At 34.8% G+C, this 20,582-nt stretch overlaps 1 protein-coding gene across 7 annotated transcripts; it reads left to right on the top strand.

Moving 5' to 3' along the window:
* The first annotated feature begins 383 nt into the window (after window positions 1-383).
* On the top strand, window positions 384-19,737 carry LOC114184847 (E3 SUMO-protein ligase SIZ1-like). Of its 7 annotated transcripts, XM_028072192.2 has the most exons (19): window positions 384-613; window positions 842-938; window positions 1,331-1,411; window positions 1,992-2,034; window positions 5,648-5,720; window positions 6,209-6,368; window positions 6,557-6,687; window positions 7,231-7,299; window positions 7,861-7,948; window positions 8,029-8,104; window positions 8,315-8,388; window positions 8,569-8,676; window positions 11,180-11,341; window positions 11,440-11,544; window positions 11,627-11,707; window positions 11,809-12,238; window positions 12,329-13,039; window positions 18,942-19,042; window positions 19,154-19,737. In XM_028072192.2, exons 2-19 carry the CDS (start codon window positions 915-917, stop codon window positions 19,202-19,204), a joined length of 2,568 nt encoding a protein of 855 aa, XP_027927993.2. In that variant the 5' UTR covers window positions 384-613; window positions 842-914; the 3' UTR covers window positions 19,205-19,737. The 7 variants fall into 7 exon arrangements, with proteins under 7 accessions (XP_027927993.2, XP_027927992.2, XP_027927988.2 ...); XM_028072191.2 differs by having other exon boundaries at window positions 11,809-13,039; window positions 19,191-19,737; XM_028072187.2 differs by having other exon boundaries at window positions 11,809-13,039.
* Window positions 19,738-20,582: the final 845 nt, after the last annotated feature.

Below are 20,582 nucleotides of genomic sequence, written 5' to 3'. Positions count from 1 at the left end.
TTTTTTTAAAAATGTTATATTTTGATTAGTGTACAATATATCTTAAAAAAAAAGTTCACTTCAATATCTTAATTAGTGCACAAACTTTGTCATTTCAAGTCATATAGAATACAAACAGACTAATATTGAAACTATAGTTACAACTACAGTTACTTAAAAGTTATTTTTTATTAACTATGTTTAGTTAAAAAAATCCAAAAAGATATTTTAAAAAAACATTTTAATTGAATAAGAAAAATTATTTTAAACATTATTTAATCATTAAAAAACATTTTAAGGAACAAGTGCAACTATAAGTATCAATAAATAAACATACATATATTACAATTATCACTATACACAGTTTTTCTTTTTGTTGGTATAAAAATCAGTCTAATGTGACATTGATGAAACCCTATATAAACTGTAGCAGGGAAGAGGAACCTGAAGAAATACAGAAAAGCAGAAAAGGATTGTGTCCATTGAACTTAGACGCGCTTACTGAAACCTAGCGTACTGAAACCTAACCCGGACGTGTTCTGGTTTAAAAAATCGGATTGCATATAGTCCGATAAGTCCGAAGTTTCAAGTGTAGGATTTGTTGTGGTTGTAAAAGAAACTCACATCAACCCAAGTAAGTTTCCAAAACCCTAATCGTTACTGTTTTTCTTCCTTCTTTTATTCTTGTTCTGTGCTACGATTCCTATTTGTATGTATGATGTGCATTTTAATCTGTGCTCAATTTATCATTATCACCCTCAATATCTGTTTCGCTCTTAATCTTTTCAATTTATTATTTAAATTCTATTGGTTGCTTTTGTTTTGCTTGGTTTACTTAATTCGAGCAGAGTGATCACTGCAGGAGTAGCATGTGCTAGCTTCCGGGATTTTGCTTGTTGATTGCTCTTCGATCCTTGCTGAAGATTCTGTGCAAAATGGATTTGGTAGCTAGTTGCAAGGTGTGCTTGTATTTAATTTTTTTTGAAAATCGTTATTTTGGTTTTTTAGTGTACTATACTAATGCAGAATGCAGTGTTGATTTTGCTGGTAATTGACAATTTTAGTTTTGGAATGGATTCTAAGAAGAACAAGGAGTCTTCTTTAAAAAATAAGTTTACTTATAGTGCTAGATTTTAGAATTAGAATTTTCTCTAACAAATATAGTTTGTACCTTATTCATTGAATGTACTTGCAGTTTTTGTTTATTTTGATTTATTTATCATGATCATTGTTAAGTATGTCATTCAGGGAAATGTTAGTATTCACTTTTTTTGTATTGATTTTATGCTGTGTATTATTAATCAAGAACTATGATGTTGTACTTTACTGGTCTCGTGATTTTTTCTTGTAGGAAAAATTGCAATATTTTCGTTTAAAAGAGCTCAAAGATGTGCTCACTCAATTGGGACTGTCAAAACAGGGAAAGAAGCAGGTGAGACGAAAAAAAAATCTCTATTACGCATGTATTTTGAATTTTAGGATTTTGCTTTGAATTTTGAGTGCTAATTCGCATCATTGAATGATGTTCATTGGCTTACTACTTGTTATTTTTTATGAGATTTCCTTACCTCTTTAAATTGTTTTATTTGGGCTGCACAGTTTAGACTTATACGTCTTTTTGTGATGAAGAATAGCTTTTGAAACTCAGAAAAGATGTATCTTCAATTTTAGGATTTTTCTTTAAATCTTGAGTGCTAGAGTAGTTGGCATCATTGAATGATGTTCATTTTCTGATTACGTGTTTTTTTTTTTTTTTTATTTATCTACCCCCTTTCTTTATTCTTTTATTTAGGCTGCATAGTTTCAACTTATATGTATCCTAGTAATGAAGAATTTGCGTTTGAAACTCTTTGAAATGATGGATATTGTCGAAGGGGCATAGACTTTCATGTTTTTTGTTTTGGTTTTTAAATTTTAACTTGGGCAATAATATTGTTTTTTAATGCTTGACTTAGTAACATCTTTTGGGGTTTTTGGACAATATAATAATATGAATGCTTCATTTTCTATAGGATCTTGTTGATAGGATATTGTCTATTCTTTCAGAGGACCAAGGTATGGTTATTTATACTCTCTCTATGATGTACACACATGGTGACTCAACCTTTTTGTAATGTTTCTGCTTGGGTTGTGTCAAAGTTTATTTATTTGAATACCTACATGTTAGAGTTATTAACTTAACTCCTTAACATACAAATGTCTCAAATGTGTTTGTATGTCAATGTCAATATCTTATTGCAGTGGTTAATTGCTGTATATGTTTAGCGTTTTAATTTTCTTTTATACAAGTCAGATGTATTGTAAACTTTCCTTCTCAGGGTTTGTTTGGATAAACATCGCCTCAAACACTTGTAGGAGAAGAAAACAGGAAGGAAAAATGAAATAAACTTCTTTAGAAGTTAAAATTAACTCATATATAAGTTAATTTGTAGAATTTCTTTCATATTAGTTTCTCCAAATTTGCCTTTAACTTATGCATAAACTAATTTTAGCCTCCAGCGAAGCTTATAACTTTTTGTTTTCATTTCCCCCTGTAGAATTGTTTATGGAGAAGCTTATCCAAATATGCCCTTAATCTGATGAGTTTGGGTTTTCTCATTTCTTTTGGCTTTGTGTTTGTACAGAGAAATTCCTTTTATGGCTTGTCATTGTCTTTTTATATGTACATTTTTAAAATTCAGTCTCATCATCAACTCAGCTGAATTTCTAGCTCAATATGTCACATTGGTCAACCATAGTTAATAACAATGCCAAATAGAGACTTTATTATGGAGTGGCTCAAGCATGGTACGAAAGTTGAATGGATGAAGTTGTTGAAATCCTGGCTGGAGCAAGAACTGTTGGTGTGAGTCACAAGAAACCATTTTAGCCATGAAATAAGTGATTAATGGCTGTATTGGGAGATTCAATTTGGGTTCCCCTCCCTCCCTGGAATCAAAACTGGAACTCTACTTTGTCAGTCAGTTGTGTGCACTCTGTTGTGAAGTAGCACCCACTGTTTTTATGAGGGATACCCACCTATACTTGACAACATTCCCTTGCCAGCTGTGACAGGTGGGCATTCCCAACTTATGCAGCCTCTGCTCTCCATAGTTTCCAATCATACTGAGACCTTCAGAAATTTTCTGGAAAACCTGTCAACTTTTCCATCTGACTATGTCCTTTGCTGCCTTGCTTTGTTCTGTTCCTGCACGGTTCTGTTCTTTTAATTCCTCTATAGCAGAAACTATCTGCTATAGCATTTTCAGGTCAACTTCACTGGCTGCTATTTGGAATTGGCAACTGTGTAGTCAACAACTACAACACAAGCCATATACCGCTAGGAGTGGGTCACATTGGTCAAACTTTATAAAATATACAAATATAAGTTATGAATAAAATGAACTTTAGGCAATGAAGTTTATTTAACAATGCTGGCTTCATGTGGGCCTAGCAATGCTAGAGAATTGCCTTGACCTAATATAAATAGCATAGTCTCCAAAATTCTTCAAGGTTGCTGCCCTTCATTTCCTTTATCCTTCATTTCCTTTATCCATTGCTTTTGATTCTTCAAGTGTAAGAGATGATAGAGTTGTGGAATTGGCTTCTTGCTTTGCTTTCCTGTCTAGTATCTTTGTACTTCTTGTTTTGCTGTTCTTCCTCATAGCATAAGTAGTTAAACTCGAGATTCTATTCAGATTTGGAAAGAGGATACAAAATTGTAAATTGTGGAATCATAACATGAAGCTTAAGATTCTAAAATATATGAAAAACACAACACTATAGTAGTGCCAAGTGACTACTGGTACAAAAAACAACACCTGAAACTAGATCTCTAAGATAGATCATTCAAATTGAAACCATAATGCCTCAAGAGATCCTCATTTCTTCCATAGAAAGAGAACCAATCAACCACACAAACAGAGTAGCAGAAGCAGAGGAACCAAAACTCATGAGTTGTGGAGAAGAGCTCTGATTGTAGTGATTCATGCAACTCGGGCTTGGGTGAGAGAGGATGTACATTTGTACTAGATTGAAGAAGGTGCAATGATGTCAAGTCAGCGAAGGTGTTTTCTTTATTATCAATGCTGGGGTTACAAAAAAGTTGGTTTTTGGGCTTGGGTTTTGTGGGCTTAAGCATACAAAAGGCCAAATAAAAAAGAAAATTGACCCACTGCTGAATGTTGGTACCCAAAAACCAATTTCTTCAAAGGTCCTCTTTTTCTCAAAAGGAATGTAGATATATACTATGTTGAATTAGCATAACATTTGATTAAAGCAAAGTTCTAAGTAGTTAGATTAGCATAATATTTGATTATAATAAAGTTTTAAGTAAAGAAAATGCAGTATAAAAAATATCTATAAATGTAAAGCATCTATCATCTGCTTAAGACCATAAAATATAAATTAGAAAAATAATTAGAAATAGATGACCATTTTTGGCCTATAGGCTCGTCAAACTTTAGTCTCAATGCAATGAGGACTAGTCACGAAGAAGCTAACCCGCTTTGTGCGTAGTGCATACTGTTCATGTTTCTTGTTGAGACGATATCATCAAGCAGTGGAAGTTGGCATATCCACAACCTTTAGACTCCTGTAGGGTAGGAGGGAAGAACAATTATTTAGGGATTATTAGACTAGTTGGTTAAGTAGATGTAACTAATTAGATAAATAGGGGGATGAAGATATTCAGAGATATGGAGAAAGAGGAAGGCGCAGAACTTGAGTTCTGCAAACTGGCTATAATTTTTTACCTTAATAACAGGATTCAAGAAGAAAAGATTGGCATTTTGCCAAGCTAAATTCAGAAGTTGATCTTGCACTATCTCAACCAGCATTGTTCCGGGATTTTAATAAATTTCTCATCAGGGTACCACATTGATTAGGTTCATAATAAGTGGTTATCTAGTCATTGAAGAAGGTTACTTAAGGTGGTTGAAAATCTGATTTGATTCCAGTTTCCAGAGGTTTTCAAGTTGAAGATGGTTGAATTTCATTCTGGTGGTATAATTAGGGTAGAAGGGAAACTGGTATCATTAGGATAGAAGGGAAGAAAAACTTAGTTAGGGACAGATAAAAGAAACTAGTTAGAAGGTATCAATTAGATCGTTAATGTGCATTCATAGGGATATATTGTAAGAAAAGGGGGAGCTCTTTGCTAGAGCCAAACCTTGGAGGTTTAATTCTCCTGTTTTCAGTTAAACTGTTCATATCAGTTTCTCATTTCACTATCTTGTGCTAGTAACAATCTCTGGGAACTTCCTCTGCTCTCTAACATTTGGAAAATCTTTTTCCTTCTTTACATTATCTCTTCCCTGCAACACTGTAATGTGAACTAGGCAACAAACTAGTCACTGGCAAGGGTTGGGTGATGGCATGTCGCCTTACTGGGTGTGATGGGTTGTTTGTTTTAAAAACTGTCCAGTTCTCTTGGTGTGCTGCGAACCAGCCAATTTGAATAAGTTTGTACCAGTTCAATTATTTGAATAAAACTGGTCGAACTCAAGTTTTAGAACACTAGTTTAGAGTGGTGGCAATGCAACTTCTATAAGCCATAGTTTATTGAATTGAATGTATTTTGGATTTTTTATTTTTTATGCATATAATTTTATTTTGTGAAGTTGCCTTTCAGATATGCCTCTATCTTTTCCCCTGTAAACTGAGTTCACAGATTGTTACTTTTTCCCAGTATCTAAATTGTGGATCAAGAAGAATGCAGTTGGAAAACAACGGGTGGCCAAGTTAGTGGAGGACACATATAGGTTAGTGTTAGAGACAACACTGTTGATGATATTTTCTTTTGTCTAGCTTATTATGCTTCAGATAAATGTAAAGGAAGGCCAACAATTTTTCGGAGAATGTTTGAATATGAAGTTATAAGTGTTTTTGAGAGGCTCTCTATTTGAAAAGTCCTCTATCTTTTGGTAGAGACACTCAAAAGCATTTCTAACTTATCCGAATAAAGCTCATCTTTGATCAGTTTGTAGTTCACTCATGGTTTGATGATGTGTGTCTATGTTTATAAGTGTTTTTTGAGAGGTTCTCTACTGGAAAAATCCTCTATTTTGGTAGAGAAACTCTAAAAAACATTTCTAACTTATCCGAATAAAGCTCATCTTTGATCAGTTTGTAGTTTACTCATGGTTTGATGATGTGTTTCTACGTTTATGTTAAGTTGATTTTACGGGCATATACTATAATCTCCTTGGTTTACTATTTTTCTTGTGACTTGTGTTTTCATTTTGCCCAGAAAATTGCAGGTTTCTGGGGCCATTGACTTGTCATCGAAGGGACAGGGCTCTGATAGCAGTAATGTGAAAATTAAAAGTGAAATGGAGGATTCCTTTCTATCAGATACTAAGATTCGCTGTCTTTGTGGAAATGTATTGGATACGGACCCTTTGGTCAAGGTGTAATATTCAATATATATGTTATCTATCCAGATGATTTAAATATTATATGCCTTTTTTTCTCGCCCCTATGATTTATTGGTCATTTCCATCCCAATCCCCCTCTCTTTGATATAATTGTTTTATTAACATCTCATATAAATTTATGTTTGTTAATGGAAACATTTTTTCTTCTCGTCTAAATGCAGTGTGCAGATACAAGGTGTGATGTGTCGCAGCATATAAACTGTGTTGTTATTCCAGAGAAACCTACGGATGGAACCCCACATGTTCCTGATAAATTCTACTGTGAAATATGTCGAGTTGATCGTGCAGACCCGTATGTTGTGTTTCTTCTTATTTCAGTAGATGGAGTGGAATAAATAATAGTTCAAAAATTTTCTTTTCCCCCATTCAATGCTAAATATTTGTAATCTTTACTTACATGCCATTTTATTTTGTATTATCAAGGGCCTGTGTTATTTCCGTTTTCATCCAATTTGTTGTCTCTGATATCCTGTAGTGATACAATTGACTGAACTTATGGATAATAACATGTTTTATTGTGGTAACTTCGTTGTTGATGATTCTTTCAGTAGCATATTGATAGTTGTAGAGATACTCACTTTTTGGTATTTCATTCTTCTAAGCTAACATTGTTGTGGCTGCTAGTTATGAATAGAGATTCCAATTTCCATTATTAGGCTTCGGTTTTTGTAGAACAATGTCATTTTGAGAATATTATTATGATTCTCAGATGAATGCTATGTTTATTGTCTTTTAAAAAGCTCTTCCTCTGTGTGTGATACTCTCCTGTATGCATTTATTATTTGCCATTTTCTTTAGCCCATCACTCAATTTTTTTTTTCTCTTTATATTACAGGTTTTGTGTTTCAGTCACACACCTTTTGTTTCCGGTGAAGTTGACAACAACCAATATTCCCACTGATGGGTAAGGGTGTAATTGGTTTGTGACATTGTGCTACTGGTTTTGTTTGTGTTTGAGCAAATTGAATGTCTGTTTTAGTTGTTATTTGCCAATAAGAGAATTTGTTGCGTAAGTTACAATTACAATTGTTTGCTTGGGTTCTCCTTCATTCAGGCTTGACTACTTTCCATTTAATTTAGTGGTGAGGGTGGAGTTGTGTTATATTTAATTCTTTTCTTCTAATGCAAGTTCGGGTGTCTTGTGTATAGCTTTTGGTTTCTTTCTACGTATGTTCCGTGTTGGTTGTTTTGTTCTATTCAAAGGGATACCAATATTAGCGCTGTTTCCTATATTTACATTGTGTGAAGTAAAATTGTTTGGGTGTTGAGTTTGCTCTTTTGATTTGAAAGTTCTCTCAGGACATTAACCTTTCGGAACTAAATTCCCCTCCTGAGTGTTTTATTATCTTGTCTCATGGTTTTCTTAAGTCATTATCAAATCCATCACAGATTTATTGTTTAAACCTACTTTTAATATAATTTTGTGCTTGAATGGTTTAACCATATTTCTATTTGAATTGTTTAGAACCAGCCCAGTACAAAGTGTGGAAAGAACGTTTCAACTCACGAAAGCAAACAAGGAGTTGGTATCGAAACCAGAGTATGATATTCAGGTTGGTATGATTTAGTGCTTGTAGTTTGATGCATAACTGGCTATTTAGGTATTAATGTATGACAATTCTTTCATATTTAGGCTTGGTGTATGCTTTTGAATGACAAGGTTTCATTCAGGATGCAATGGCCACAACATACAGATTTAAAAGTCAACGGTATGTGTGCTAGTCTTAATCTACTCTCTTTTGTTAGTTTCCTTTTTAGACTTTTGTTTCATGTCTTGGGTCTTAATTTAGTCTGCACATTAAATTATGTGTGATTAGAAGTACGTATTTTGTTAGTAAAGTATCCAAATTTCTTCATGGAATTCATGTATTATGGTTGAATTGTATTTTTGTCATTGAATTTTAACTATATACCTGTAGGTCTTCCTGTTCGTGCAATTAACAGACCCGGTTCACAGATGCTTGGGGCTAATGGTCGTGACTCTGGTTCAGTTGTGAGTTTGTTGTCTTCTATTGTTTGTAACAATTAAGAAATTTATCTTGTTTTCTATACCTTTTTTGAATGTAGATATTTATGCTTGAGTGCTGGTTTTAGATCAATTTTTTCTTCTTTGTTAATTAAATTTCATTTGTAGTAGTTTATTCAATTTCTTATTTTATTTCTCCTGTGTCAGATCACACCATATTCGAAGGATGGAATTAATAGGATTTCCTTGACGGTGGTGGATGCTCGCATATTCTGTTTAGGGGTTCGAATTATTAAAAGGCTCACCATGCCAGAGGTAGATTGCATTCTAAACTTTCTTAATTTCTAAGTATAGTATTCTGGCTGATTTCTGGTTCCTTCGGTCTAGAACTTATTGGAATAGTCAAGATTATTCAATCAAGATTGCTTTCTAAACTTGCTTAATTTTTAAGTATAGTATTCTGGCTTACTTTTTGTTCCTTCAATCCTAGCTTATTGAATTGTGGAGTTTGATGTTGAATCTCCTTATATTGATGTCAGTCAAAAGTTTTTGGTTGTTTCCTTTGGGTTTATTTCTGAAAAAGAAAAATGAAATTTAGCAAAACTTGGATTGCTAATGTGATTCTCAGTTTTTTTCAATTCTAAGGACATTATTGAATTCGGAAAGTATTGGGGGGCAGGGTAGTTTATGTAGTGCTATGGCTTGACTTGACATTGTAGCTGTTGCTTATATTGCCATTTAGCACTCATTTTAATTCGGAAAAGGTATGTCTTGTTATTGTTTCTGACGTGAAAATTGTATTTGTCAGAGTTCTTATGCTTTCTTAGTTCCATGCTTTGGAGTTATCGGCATACTATTGTTTTTTTTTTTGTATGATGTTTAACATCCTTTCTCATAAATAACAAGGGCATGGTTGGGTCTACCGAACTCTTAAAAATATAATATATGAATCTTGTTCATTTGTTTTTTATTTTATTTTTATGTGATTACCAGTTTTCTGCTTAGTAAATATGGTGAAGAAATATTGCTAACACTTGTTTTGGATTGGCTTCTTTTGGAGATTTTAACGTATTGATCTTTGTTTATGTTATTTGGTAGGGTTCTGTTTTAATCAAGCTGCATGTCTATCATAACCCAAAATTGTTTCTTGATGAAGTTTTGGTGTTTCCAAACAAAGCAGAAATGTTTTATGCTGCCAATATTTTATCTATCGTTCTTATATGCTTAAGTGTGATCTGAATTGTGTTTGCCCCTCATTCACTAAATGTGGAGAGTGTGCATGGATTTTAGTGGGAGTGACATTACTTTTAATTACAAATATTTCTCTTATGGAAAAATAAATTTGTAGTAGACAAGCAAAAGGAAAGCACAAGGAGTTAAGGATACGGTTACCTCCAGAACATGTAGAAATACAGTGCATGGAATGAATTGTGTTTTGTTTCGATTTTGTAAAAAGGCAGTATTTTCCATATGCATCCTGTTTATAATGATTGTTTAAGAAATGGTGAAAATAAAATGACATCTTTTGTACATGTCAATAGGAACAAAACACATTTTCCTAAATCTAAGGGTCCTTAAATGCAGCAACCATGAAGGTACCAAATCTCTGGATTACAGAATCCCAAATCTCAACAGTTATTGAATGTAGAGAATTGAGAATTAGTTAGAGAAGGCAGCTTGGCATAATTAGGAGTCGAAGGGGATGGATTGAGATTTGTTAGCATTTGGTTAAAGAGAGCAGTGTCAAAGCTTAGTTGTAAGTAGGGATGTCAATGGAGCGGGCATGATACGGGTAGGGATAATGATATTTTGACCCACTTTTAACTTAGCACTCCAATCACTCTTAGATCATCACATCACACCACTAAAAAAATTAAAATAGATAATTGAAGGGTGATATGAGTGGTGGTGTTAAAAGTGGATCAAAATATCATTATCCTATGGATAGTTGCTCCCTCGTAACTTACCCGATGGATAAATATCCGCCCCGTACCCGTCCCCATATCCGTGCGGGTATCCGTTATGCGGGTACTCACATATTTTTTTAATATCCACGGACACTCGTGGGTATTTACAAAAGAAAAATTTAAATATTTAACAACATATTTCAATCGTAAATTCAAATAAAATAAAATACATAACATTCATAAATTTTAAACAAAGTCCAGATAACCCATTTAAATATTGTTAATGACATATTACAAAGAAATGAAATTTTTAAAACCAATGGATAAAAACAATCCATTGAAAATCGATATATTAATATTTTAATCATGTTTTTTTTAAATTTTTATTTAATTTAAATTAGAGTATATGGATATCCACATGTACGGATATTACTTGTCCCATTAACATGTGGGTATATGTGGTATAAAAAAAATACTTATACCCGTTTACAATATTTATTGTTTACCCGTTGTGGGTTTTATCTACGGATACTTGTGAGTATGGATTTTTTTGACATCCCTAGTTGTAAGGGGCAACCGTGGGCTATCTTTCAATTTTCTATTTGTTATGCTGTTTTTCAGTAAACCATGAAATCATTTTCCTTTCTCCGTTTCTGTTATGGGTTTCTTTTACTGAGTCGGAGTCGGCTACTCTAGTGAAACAACCACACAGGGAAGTGCTAAGCATCAAAGCCAAAATATCAAACTTTATTCCTTTGAAAAATAAAATTTAATTCACGAAGGATGTGACATTTCTATCTGTGTCGTGTTGAAATGCCCTTGACATGTATGTTTAATTTTTGAAGTCTATATATTCATTTAATACTATTATACATGTATTATTAAATCAATTACTTGTTCTCTGGTTCTAGATTCTAAGCATGATTCCAGAGGAGCCTGATGGTGAGCGTTTTGAAGATGCTCTTGCACGTGTTTGTTGTTGTGTTGGGGGTGGAAATGCTAATGATAATGCTGATAGTGATAGTGATTTGGAAGTGGTTTCAGATACTTTTAGCATCAATCTTCGTTGCCCAGTAAGGCTTTCACGTGTTGGATTATTTTAGTTGCCATGAAGTTTTATGATTCACTTCCTGAAAGTCTTCTAAATTTTTTGTAATTGTTAAATTTATAGATGAGTGGTTCTAGAATGAAGATTGCAGGAAGATTCAAACCTTGTGTTCACATGGGCTGTTTCGATCTTGAAGTTTTTGTTGAAATGAATGAACGATCAAGGAAGGTATGGTTCTCAAAAGTTGAGCTTGCTTTGTCGTACACCTGTTTTTAAATTTTTTTTGATGAAGCATTAAATGTTTCTGCAGTGGCAGTGTCCCATATGCCTTAAAAATTATGCTCTGGAGAATATCATCATTGACCCTTACTTCAATCGCATCACTACTCTGGTAGTGTTATGTCCCCCTTTATCTTTATTTCTCTCTTGATAAAGCGTATAATTGAGTTTGTTGACTCGGTAGTTATTATGTATCCTGGTTTGCTGGCATAGATGAAAAATTGTGGAGAAGAGATTACAGAGATCGAGGTGAAGCCTGATGGTTTTTGGCGTGTCAAGGTTAAGAATGAAAGTGAACGACGGGAGTTGGGAACTCTTGCTCATTGGCACCGTCCTGATGGATCTCTCTTTGTCTCTACTGATGAAATAAAGAAAATGGAAAATTTAAAGCTCAAACAGGAAGGTGTTTCAGATGGTCCTATTGGTTTAAAACTTAGGAAGAATAGTAACGGTGTTTGGGAAGTCAGCAAACCTGAGAATACAAACACCTCTTCTGGTAATAATAGATTGAATGAGGATCTTGAAAATATTGAACATGTTATTATTCCAATGAGCAGCAGTGACACTGGAAGTGGCCGGGATGAAGATGATCCAAGCGTAAATCAGGGTGGTGGTGGACATATTGATTATTCTACTACCAATGGTATTGAGATTGATTCTGTGTTTAACAGTAATATTGATTCCGCATATGGATATTCTGTTCATAATGCTTCTGCTCCAATTGGTGATGCAGAAGTTATTGTTATTAGTGATTCAGAAGAAGACAACGATGTATTGATGTCTCCGACTCCTATAACTGGGTACAACAATAATCAAACTAGTGCTGCAGTTGATGTTTACTCGGTGCTAGAGCCTGGAATTATTGATCCATATACGGAAGATCACAATCCTGGTGGAAATGCAGGTTTGGGAGTTTTTAATAGTCATCCCAGTGAAGATGATTTTGGGATGTCCTCCCTCTGGCCATTGCAATCTGGAACTCCAGCAGTCCCAGGATTCCAATTATTTAGTTCTGAAGTGGAGGATGTGTCAGATACATTGGTTGGTTTGCAGAGTGGTAACATCAATTGCTCATCGTCCCTGAATGGTTATATGTTGGCCCCGGATACTGCTTTGGGATCTAGCACTCTTACCCCAGATTCCTCGGTAGTTCGACCTGAGGATGATTTAAATGGTGGCTTGGTTGACAATCCACTGGCATTTCCCAGAGAAGATCCCTCCCTTCAGATTTTTCTACCTACAAAACCAGCAGAATCATCTATGCAGCATGAATTGAGTGATCATGCAGACGTATCAAATGGTGTCTTTACGGAGGATTGGATCACTCTTAGTCTTGGAGGTGGTGCTAGTGGCAGTAATGGTGACACTTCCACTGCAAGTGGATTGAATTCCAGACCGCAAATTGCATCTGGAGAAGGTGCCACAAATTCCTTGACAGATACCGGTTCGTTACTCTTGGCCTAAAGCTTTTGTCACTACTTTTTTCTTATTTTAGAGGAATTCAATTGTCAATTTGAGTGCTGATTTTATCTGAGGATATCATTTTGTGCAACTTTCATATGTTTGGACTCAAGTTTTAGTTACACACAAACACATGTGGAGGATAATATCATCCATATTTCAAGTGGGCAAATAACCATTTACTTATTCTTGACAATGATATTGTCTTTTATTCTATTAATATATGAACTTGCTCAGTCATCACAAAATACCTAAGAATTTGAGTATTTTCCTTATCTTTATAAATGAGGCCTTTTTAGAGAACCTTCTTAATATATTTTAGGATGCGTATGACCACATCTCAATGTTCTTGACTATGAGAGTTTATAAATTGACTTACTATGCTCACCAAAGGTGATGTTGGAACGAATCAAAGTGAGGTAATTTAGATTACCAACTAATCATATGTATCTCCTAGGACTTGTTCTCCTTGACTAGATACAAGTTTGGCATTGGATCCATTTGTGTCCACAAACTTAGTAAATGTCATTATTCATATTTTATCTGCATTATGACAAATCCATCTTTGCACTGTGCCACCCCTATATCAAGGAAATACCTTAGGTGTCCATGCATTTTTATCTTGAAATTTTGAGCTAGATATTGTTTTAGTTGTACAATACCCTCTTTATCACGACATATGATAACAATGTTATTTTACATATATATTGAAATAGATACACTACACATGATGGGTCAAGCAAGAAAGTTAAGAGATCTTGGCACACACTACAGATGATGTATTTAATTTCTATAAAGGGAACACTCCAAATTGATATACAACCCATGGGATGAAAACTAGGTTTGAGTGAGGTGTGAATAGTGGATTTAATAACACTACATAGTTGAGCATCAATCTTTACCCATTGTTCATGATGTTATGTAGGAAGAAATTCAATTGATGTTAAGATAACAATAACCCGATTTCAGAATCCCTAGTGGAATAGTTAGACCCGTCCATGTCCATTTTCTTTGTACTTACAAAATGGTTAGAAAAGATGGGAGAATCTGTTATGGAGGTTGATCGTCGGAAGTCATTTTCATATTTTCGAAAGTTGGGTAAAAAAGAATGAACTAACTTAAGGAGAGGGGACAATGGGTTGAACCACCAAATGAACTGTGATAGAGCCACCACAAGGGCAGGAGCACACAAAGAAAGCGACCTACTCGAAAGGTCGTCAGCCATCTACATCGCCGTACGCCTCGAACGGAGTTGTAACGGGAACTTGAGATAAGGGCATGTGGACTGGTTGCTTGGGTTTACTTTTGCTTGGATGCATCAAAATGGCACAATTTCATCCTTGTGTTTGTTGGAGAAGCAAGGGTTGTGTGGAAACCATTATAGTTAAAATCGAGATTTTACTCGTAAAATCGTAAGATCCTATGATGATTTTACACATTTCTGATTCAAATCCCAAGCCTCGTGGACAACAAAGTTGTTAGGATGGTTGAACAAAATCATAAAATTTTGTGGATCATTGTTTTTTCTAAATTGCTTGTTGTGCCACTTGTTCGCCTCCTAATTGGGTAATTGGATTTAGTTCAAATAAAACCTAAGCCTAATTAAAAGTTAATGTAATTGAAAACTCACCTTGTTATGTGTGTTGTTAGCCGCAATACCACATGCTTAAAGACTAATGTAACTAAAGTTCACCATTTTTTGCAGTTGCAACACCTATCCACTTTTTTCATGAATGGGGTTTCAATTAAAACAAAATCCAAACCCAATTCAAAATTAAGGATGTTTTCTAGTGCACCCTTCACCTTCCTTCACCTTTTTGGTTGAATGGGTTTCAATAAAAATAAACCCAATTAAGGTACTTGGAACTTGCATGGGTTACATGCATGTTCATCTCTTTACCCAAATCCAATAAAATGTAATATTAAGAACATTAAAACAAGTTTTCTACTATTGGTTATGTGTGTATCATGTTTGTAGAAAGTAAAATCTACAATTCATGTGATCCCACGAATTACGATTATGTGAACCTTTCACTATCCTAACCATAGTCTCAGTTTTAACTACCTTGACGGAAGCTTTACTAGAAAACTCACTAGAGGTGGCACCGAAACAATAGGCTTACTAGATTGGCATGGTCTTGTACAAGGCTCTAGAGTATTTATACTAAGCTGAAACATGTGTTTATGAGACAACACAAATGATTTATGTTCTTTCAGGACCGAAAGCACACTGTGAACGAGAAGCTCCTCCTCTCTTCTGTCTTTACTCTTCAACCTCCTAATTGAGATGTATCCTAATCCAGGCCTCGTCTTAAGTTGAAATGGGGTCTCTTCTGTCTTTACTCTTCAACCTCCTAATTGAGATGTATCCTAATCCAGGCCTCGTCTTAAGTTGAAATGGGGTGTTCCTGCAAAAGACACTCTGACACTCTAGTCAGGGGTGTGTGTCATGATCACCAATTCTGTAATAATGAATACGTAGTTAATTCCCTCCTGAACTATGCTATTTATATTAGGTTTATGGGCTCTTACTTGGTTGGGTCTTGACCACATGGATAATTATCATAATTAACTTGCTTAATGATATACTAATACGTTTTAGCTCTCAACATTTACTATCTCATAATTAATCCTTACTATTACAATGTGATGAGGCCGATGTGATCTCGGTTGTCGTGGGTGTTCATGGCTTGCACGAGATGATCCTGGGTAGGTATGGACCAAGATCATTTCAATCATATGAAAAGCAAAAGGATCTCGGTCATGATGGGCCAAGATGACATATCTAGGATGCCTGAGATAACATCGGGTGTAGGCCGAGATGGTCTCAGATACCTACAATACACTAGCCCCATCGATCCAAATGAGACTCTTGAATATCAAGATGTTCTAGGTAACATTAGCCGATATGCATAGGAATGTAGAGAAAATTTCATGTTCTTTGGTCACTTCGTCCTACAGATATAGTAGGTGAAGAGGCTTGATTGAAACGTTACCAGGCTATTAGGTTGTTAGTGGTAGGTGACCTTGAGAAGAGTGATGGCAAAAATCCCTTGACCACCAACAGTTGAAGATGGAAAGGTAGAAGTTGAAGATGCTTCACTCTTGCCTATAAAAGGTTAGTCATTTCAACATATGGAAGTTACCCACTCCTTCCTCTGATAATACATCCTTTCTTCTAAGAGACTTGTGCACTTTGCTGCTGCACTGGTATGTCTTCCTCTAGTGCATCCAACATGTCTGGTAGTGGTGTCGAGATAAGTCTTAGTGACTAGGAGAGGACGACATCCTCATCAGGGGCGTCATCTTCCAACAAGGGTCCTATAGAAGGTAATGAAAGTAACTCTGCCTTCGAGTGGGCCAAACATGATCTCCCACTAAGATGGGGATATGTTTGGGTAGGTCTTAGTATTCTAGGGCATTTTTATAAATATAGGTGTCGTCTTCCCTAAAGTGGTACCGCAATAGTATTTATATATGTTCAAGGAGCATGTGTCTGACGACATAGTTTTGTTTGACTGTGTGAGTACCATTAATAATGTTTGTCATGGCTGAGACAGTTACCCACATGACTTTTTCTATATGTATGCATGATTTTTCACACATTTACATGTGCACCTTCCCTTAGATGAATTTACCATGGGAGTGCTACATATCCTAAATGTGGCTCCTACCCAACTTCACCCGAATGCACGGGCTTCTCTCTAGGCTTTTAGGGTTATCTGTATCCTCTTTAACACGAATCCAACCCCTCAGGTATTGCTTCATTTTTATAGTACCTGACCTAGGAAAATGGTTAGCTTGCTATCTTTAGAAGGACAAGCGTGATCCTGTTTACTCAACTTTCTCTTCACCCTTTAAGAAATTTAAAACCGATTTGAGAGTACTTCTACGTCGGTGGAAAACCTAAATTTCCTTTTTATTGGTCGAGGGATTCTTTGCCAAAAGAGGATAGGAAGATATTGGGATACCTGGATGAATTACCTTGCTAACTTCCTACTCGACAAATTGTGAAAGTTTTCCTTTCCTGCATCCCTTTACCGGCATGTTCGGTATGTTCTTTTCTTTGTGAAGTTATGGCCGATGTTTTATGTAATCTGAATGTCTCTGTGTTGGCAAGAATCATGTCGTTAGCTGAAGCTAAGACTGGAAATAAGAACATCTTCTTTGACCTAAAGAAGATTGCTACTAAGAACAAGAAAAAGGATGGTAGTGGTCCAAGTCGTGGTACTAAAAAAGGTCCAATAGTAGAAACGTATCCACCCCGGCCACAATAAGGAGGCAATCAGATAACGAAAAACAAGTCGACTAACCTTGGGGAGTATGTGGGGACTTCTCAGTTTGACCATAAAGACAATGGAAGTCTGTTGGTGGGCAACATAGATATTCAGAAAAACATAAATTATCCTTATCTGAGGAAGAGGAACGATTGCTGGGTGACAACTCTCCAAATTCGCTAATAAACGCTTCCCTGAAATATAATAGTCGATCAATGGTTTTCGGCCACCAAATGTTTGCTCTCCTAAAAAACGAGACAGAGGATGTGGAAAAATCAAGATAGCCTATGAGTTGGCCGAGCTGAAGAGCCCGATGATGGCTATGAAAATCGAGAAGGAAGAATGGGAGAATGATTTGTCAGAAATCAGCACGAGGCTGAAATCTTGGAAAAATCGTTGCTTGGAGACCGAGGGCAAATTAGAAAAGGCCAAGGAGATGATTGCTGAAGGGAAGCAAGCTCGAGAGAGCGTGGTTGAGGAGTTGTTAGAAACCCAAAAGTTTTAAGAAAGAACTTCACCAAGTAGCGCTCCTCTACAACATCGATGCCGGTGACGAACGCTTTGATGTGAACAAAGATGTTCATAAAAAAACATTGGTTCACCTGGCCGATATGTCTGTCTTTGATGCCGACAGGATGATGCTGAAGATGTTGAGGAAGATGTCGACAACAAAGGAACTCCCTCTAATATGAGTTCGCCTCCAAAATCTGCTGCTACCGTTGAAGAAGTTAATGTTGAAACCATAAAGTAGTTATCTTGTTTTTTTTTCACCTTGTCTATTTTTTTTGAGAGCCGAAATGTATGGTAGGCTGATATGTAATCATTTGCCCAATTGTGGCTTATCATTGAAGTTCGTCTTTCCTTCAATCTCTATGTATTCTCTCCCTTAACTTGATTTATTTTGCAAATAAATGGATCACAATGATAAGCCATATCGGACAACTATAAATTGATCACTAGAAATCTTTCATGGAATTGAATCATTAGCCGATATGGATCCCGATATATAGGTTGAGATGGTCTCGGATATGTATAGTACAATATATTTAGTTGTAGAAGAAATGAATCTATATAAAAAAGGGGGGAGATTTGATATCCTCTCATGATAATATGGATACGGGAATAAAAGAAAATGTTTCTAATAGTACATATATAATCTAGATATTCTTTGATTATATAAACTCTTTATTTCTACAATTATAACATTATTACAAACAGAGGATGAGAGTGTAATTTGGGTGATTGTTATCAATAAAATAATTTATTTACATAGTTCAAGTTGGCATTGAAGTCTATTCTATCAAAGTTTGCTGAAACTATTGTACTACCTGTTATCAAGCTTTCCATACATATCTTTATGTACTGTAATTAACCATATCTATAATCGTGGAGAAGATAACTTCTTGACAGAACATGTCAGCTGTGATTGTACATTTTTCTGGTTTGTCTCCTTTCTGATGTTTAATTCTGCTATTTTGTCTGTAACTGTAGACATTTTGCAAGATTGATTTGATTTTACCATATTCTAGTCCTAACTCAGTGATTCTTATATGCAATGGTATATATTTTTCTCCTCCCATTATTGACTTACCACGGCTCCTTGTGCAGCTCCTTTACTCCTTGGTATGAATGATGTTAGATCTGACAAGGCAATTCGGAAAAGATCTGATTCAGATAGCCCTTTCTCTTTTCCTCGTCAAAAACGTTCAGTAAGGCCCCGCCCGTATCTTTCTATTGATTCAGATTCCGAGTAGAGGTATTAGAACCTTGTGTTTCTATTAACTCTAGACGTCCTTCTTAACCCCACATTTTGTATTTAGAAACTGAAGAAAGTTGAGCAGCATTTTTGGTCCTCAGGAAATGGAAAATAATGTGGTCTGAGGCACACCTCTGGTATTATTTTTCCATTGGTGGTGAGGGTGTAGGCTGCAAAGTTTCTCAATTTTTTATGCTTGATATTCAAGTTGTCCATATGACATAATGAAAGGGTCAGGGGCATGCTTTTATTCCCCAGTTTTCAGCCAGGAACTGATGCTACTGGTATATAGTGCTGTAAAGATTATTGTATCTGCAATTTTGTTTCTGCTGACAGTAATTAATCTGTAAATGTTAAGCCAGCAGATTTAATAGTAAAATCAAAAGTAGTTTAATCTTATTCACACCCAGGTAGTCACCCAATTTTGTAATATATGATTGCCAATATTTGTAATATATTTAGGCATTAAAGTTACCTCCTCGATTGTATATGCTGGAGAGGATAAACATTTTTCCTGTCTGCACAGCTGGAGTAACATATTTGAAATATGATCTTCAATGTAGCGCAAATTTTTTGCCCTGTTTGGGAACAGGGGAAGAAAACTTGTTAAATTCTCGTTTATTTTAATTGATGTTCTAGTTTACTTAATATTTCCAAACAGTTGATTTCTACAGAAGGAAGTACTTTATTTGTCTAATCTTGCACCATTGTGACATAATTGTTTTAAAATAGTTTGTAATGCTTGTTGATTTGAAAAGAGATTTTTTTACATTTATCATGAATATTGTGGAAATATATAGTATTAGGGAAAAAAGAAAAATTACTCCTATAATTTTTTTCAAGGAAGAGTTACAAGAGGCTTAGTTGAAGTGTGAAGTAGGTTTCTAGTATACTATCCAACATATTAAACGAGTGGAGTTTAGGATTTACGTTCTTATTAAACTATGTCATTCGATGAAATTGATGTTCGTGTTTTATGATGAGAGAGAATATATTTGAGATATTTGAGTAAATTGCACTAAAGACAAGAGATAAGTTTTTTAAGTTGTTTAATAAATTATAGTATTATATATATTATCTCGTGATTTAATTTATTCATGCTTTGAAAATCATAATAAGATTTAAATTCAAATTCTAATTCGAAAGTATTTTTGTTGAAGACATAATTGTTGGAACTAGTTAACCAACCTAATGTATTAAGATTTTTACGTGTAGTTTATTTTAAATAAATGTCATGTTAATTCAAAGGATATATATGTTTTTATCCTATTTTGTAGGCATTGTCTTTTATTAGTTTATTAATTTATATTTCTTCCATTGTACTCATCTTATATTACATATTACATATGAATAAAGTTACGTTTTTTACATTGATAATTCTGGATAAAAAAATCAACACTTTTCTATATTTTTATCTAGATTGCATCACTTATTGAATTTAATTGTCATAAATAAAATTTAACTCATTAGTTTTTATATATTGTCAATCTTAA

The sequence above is a fragment of the Vigna unguiculata genome, chromosome 5, assembly GCF_037176805.1.
Source record: "Vigna unguiculata cultivar grain cowpea cultivar isolate G323 ecotype 2 chromosome 5, ASM3717680v1, whole genome shotgun sequence".
Lineage (NCBI taxonomy): Eukaryota > Viridiplantae > Streptophyta > Magnoliopsida > Fabales > Fabaceae > Vigna > Vigna unguiculata.
This window is presented reverse-complemented; position numbering and strand designations above follow the sequence as displayed.

Bases quoted from the DNA above. Each gene is read 5' to 3' on its own strand.
- LOC114184847 (XM_028072187.2), top strand. From the start codon at position 915: ATGGATTTGGTAGCTAGTTGCAAG. The intron at 8,105-8,314 runs GTATGTGTGCTA...ATATACCTGTAG, and splicing joins TACAGATTTAAAAGTCAACG to GTCTTCCTGTTCGTGCAATT. The intron at 19,043-19,153 runs GTAAGGCCCCGC...TTTTGTATTTAG, and splicing joins TTCCTCGTCAAAAACGTTCA to AAACTGAAGAAAGTTGAGCA.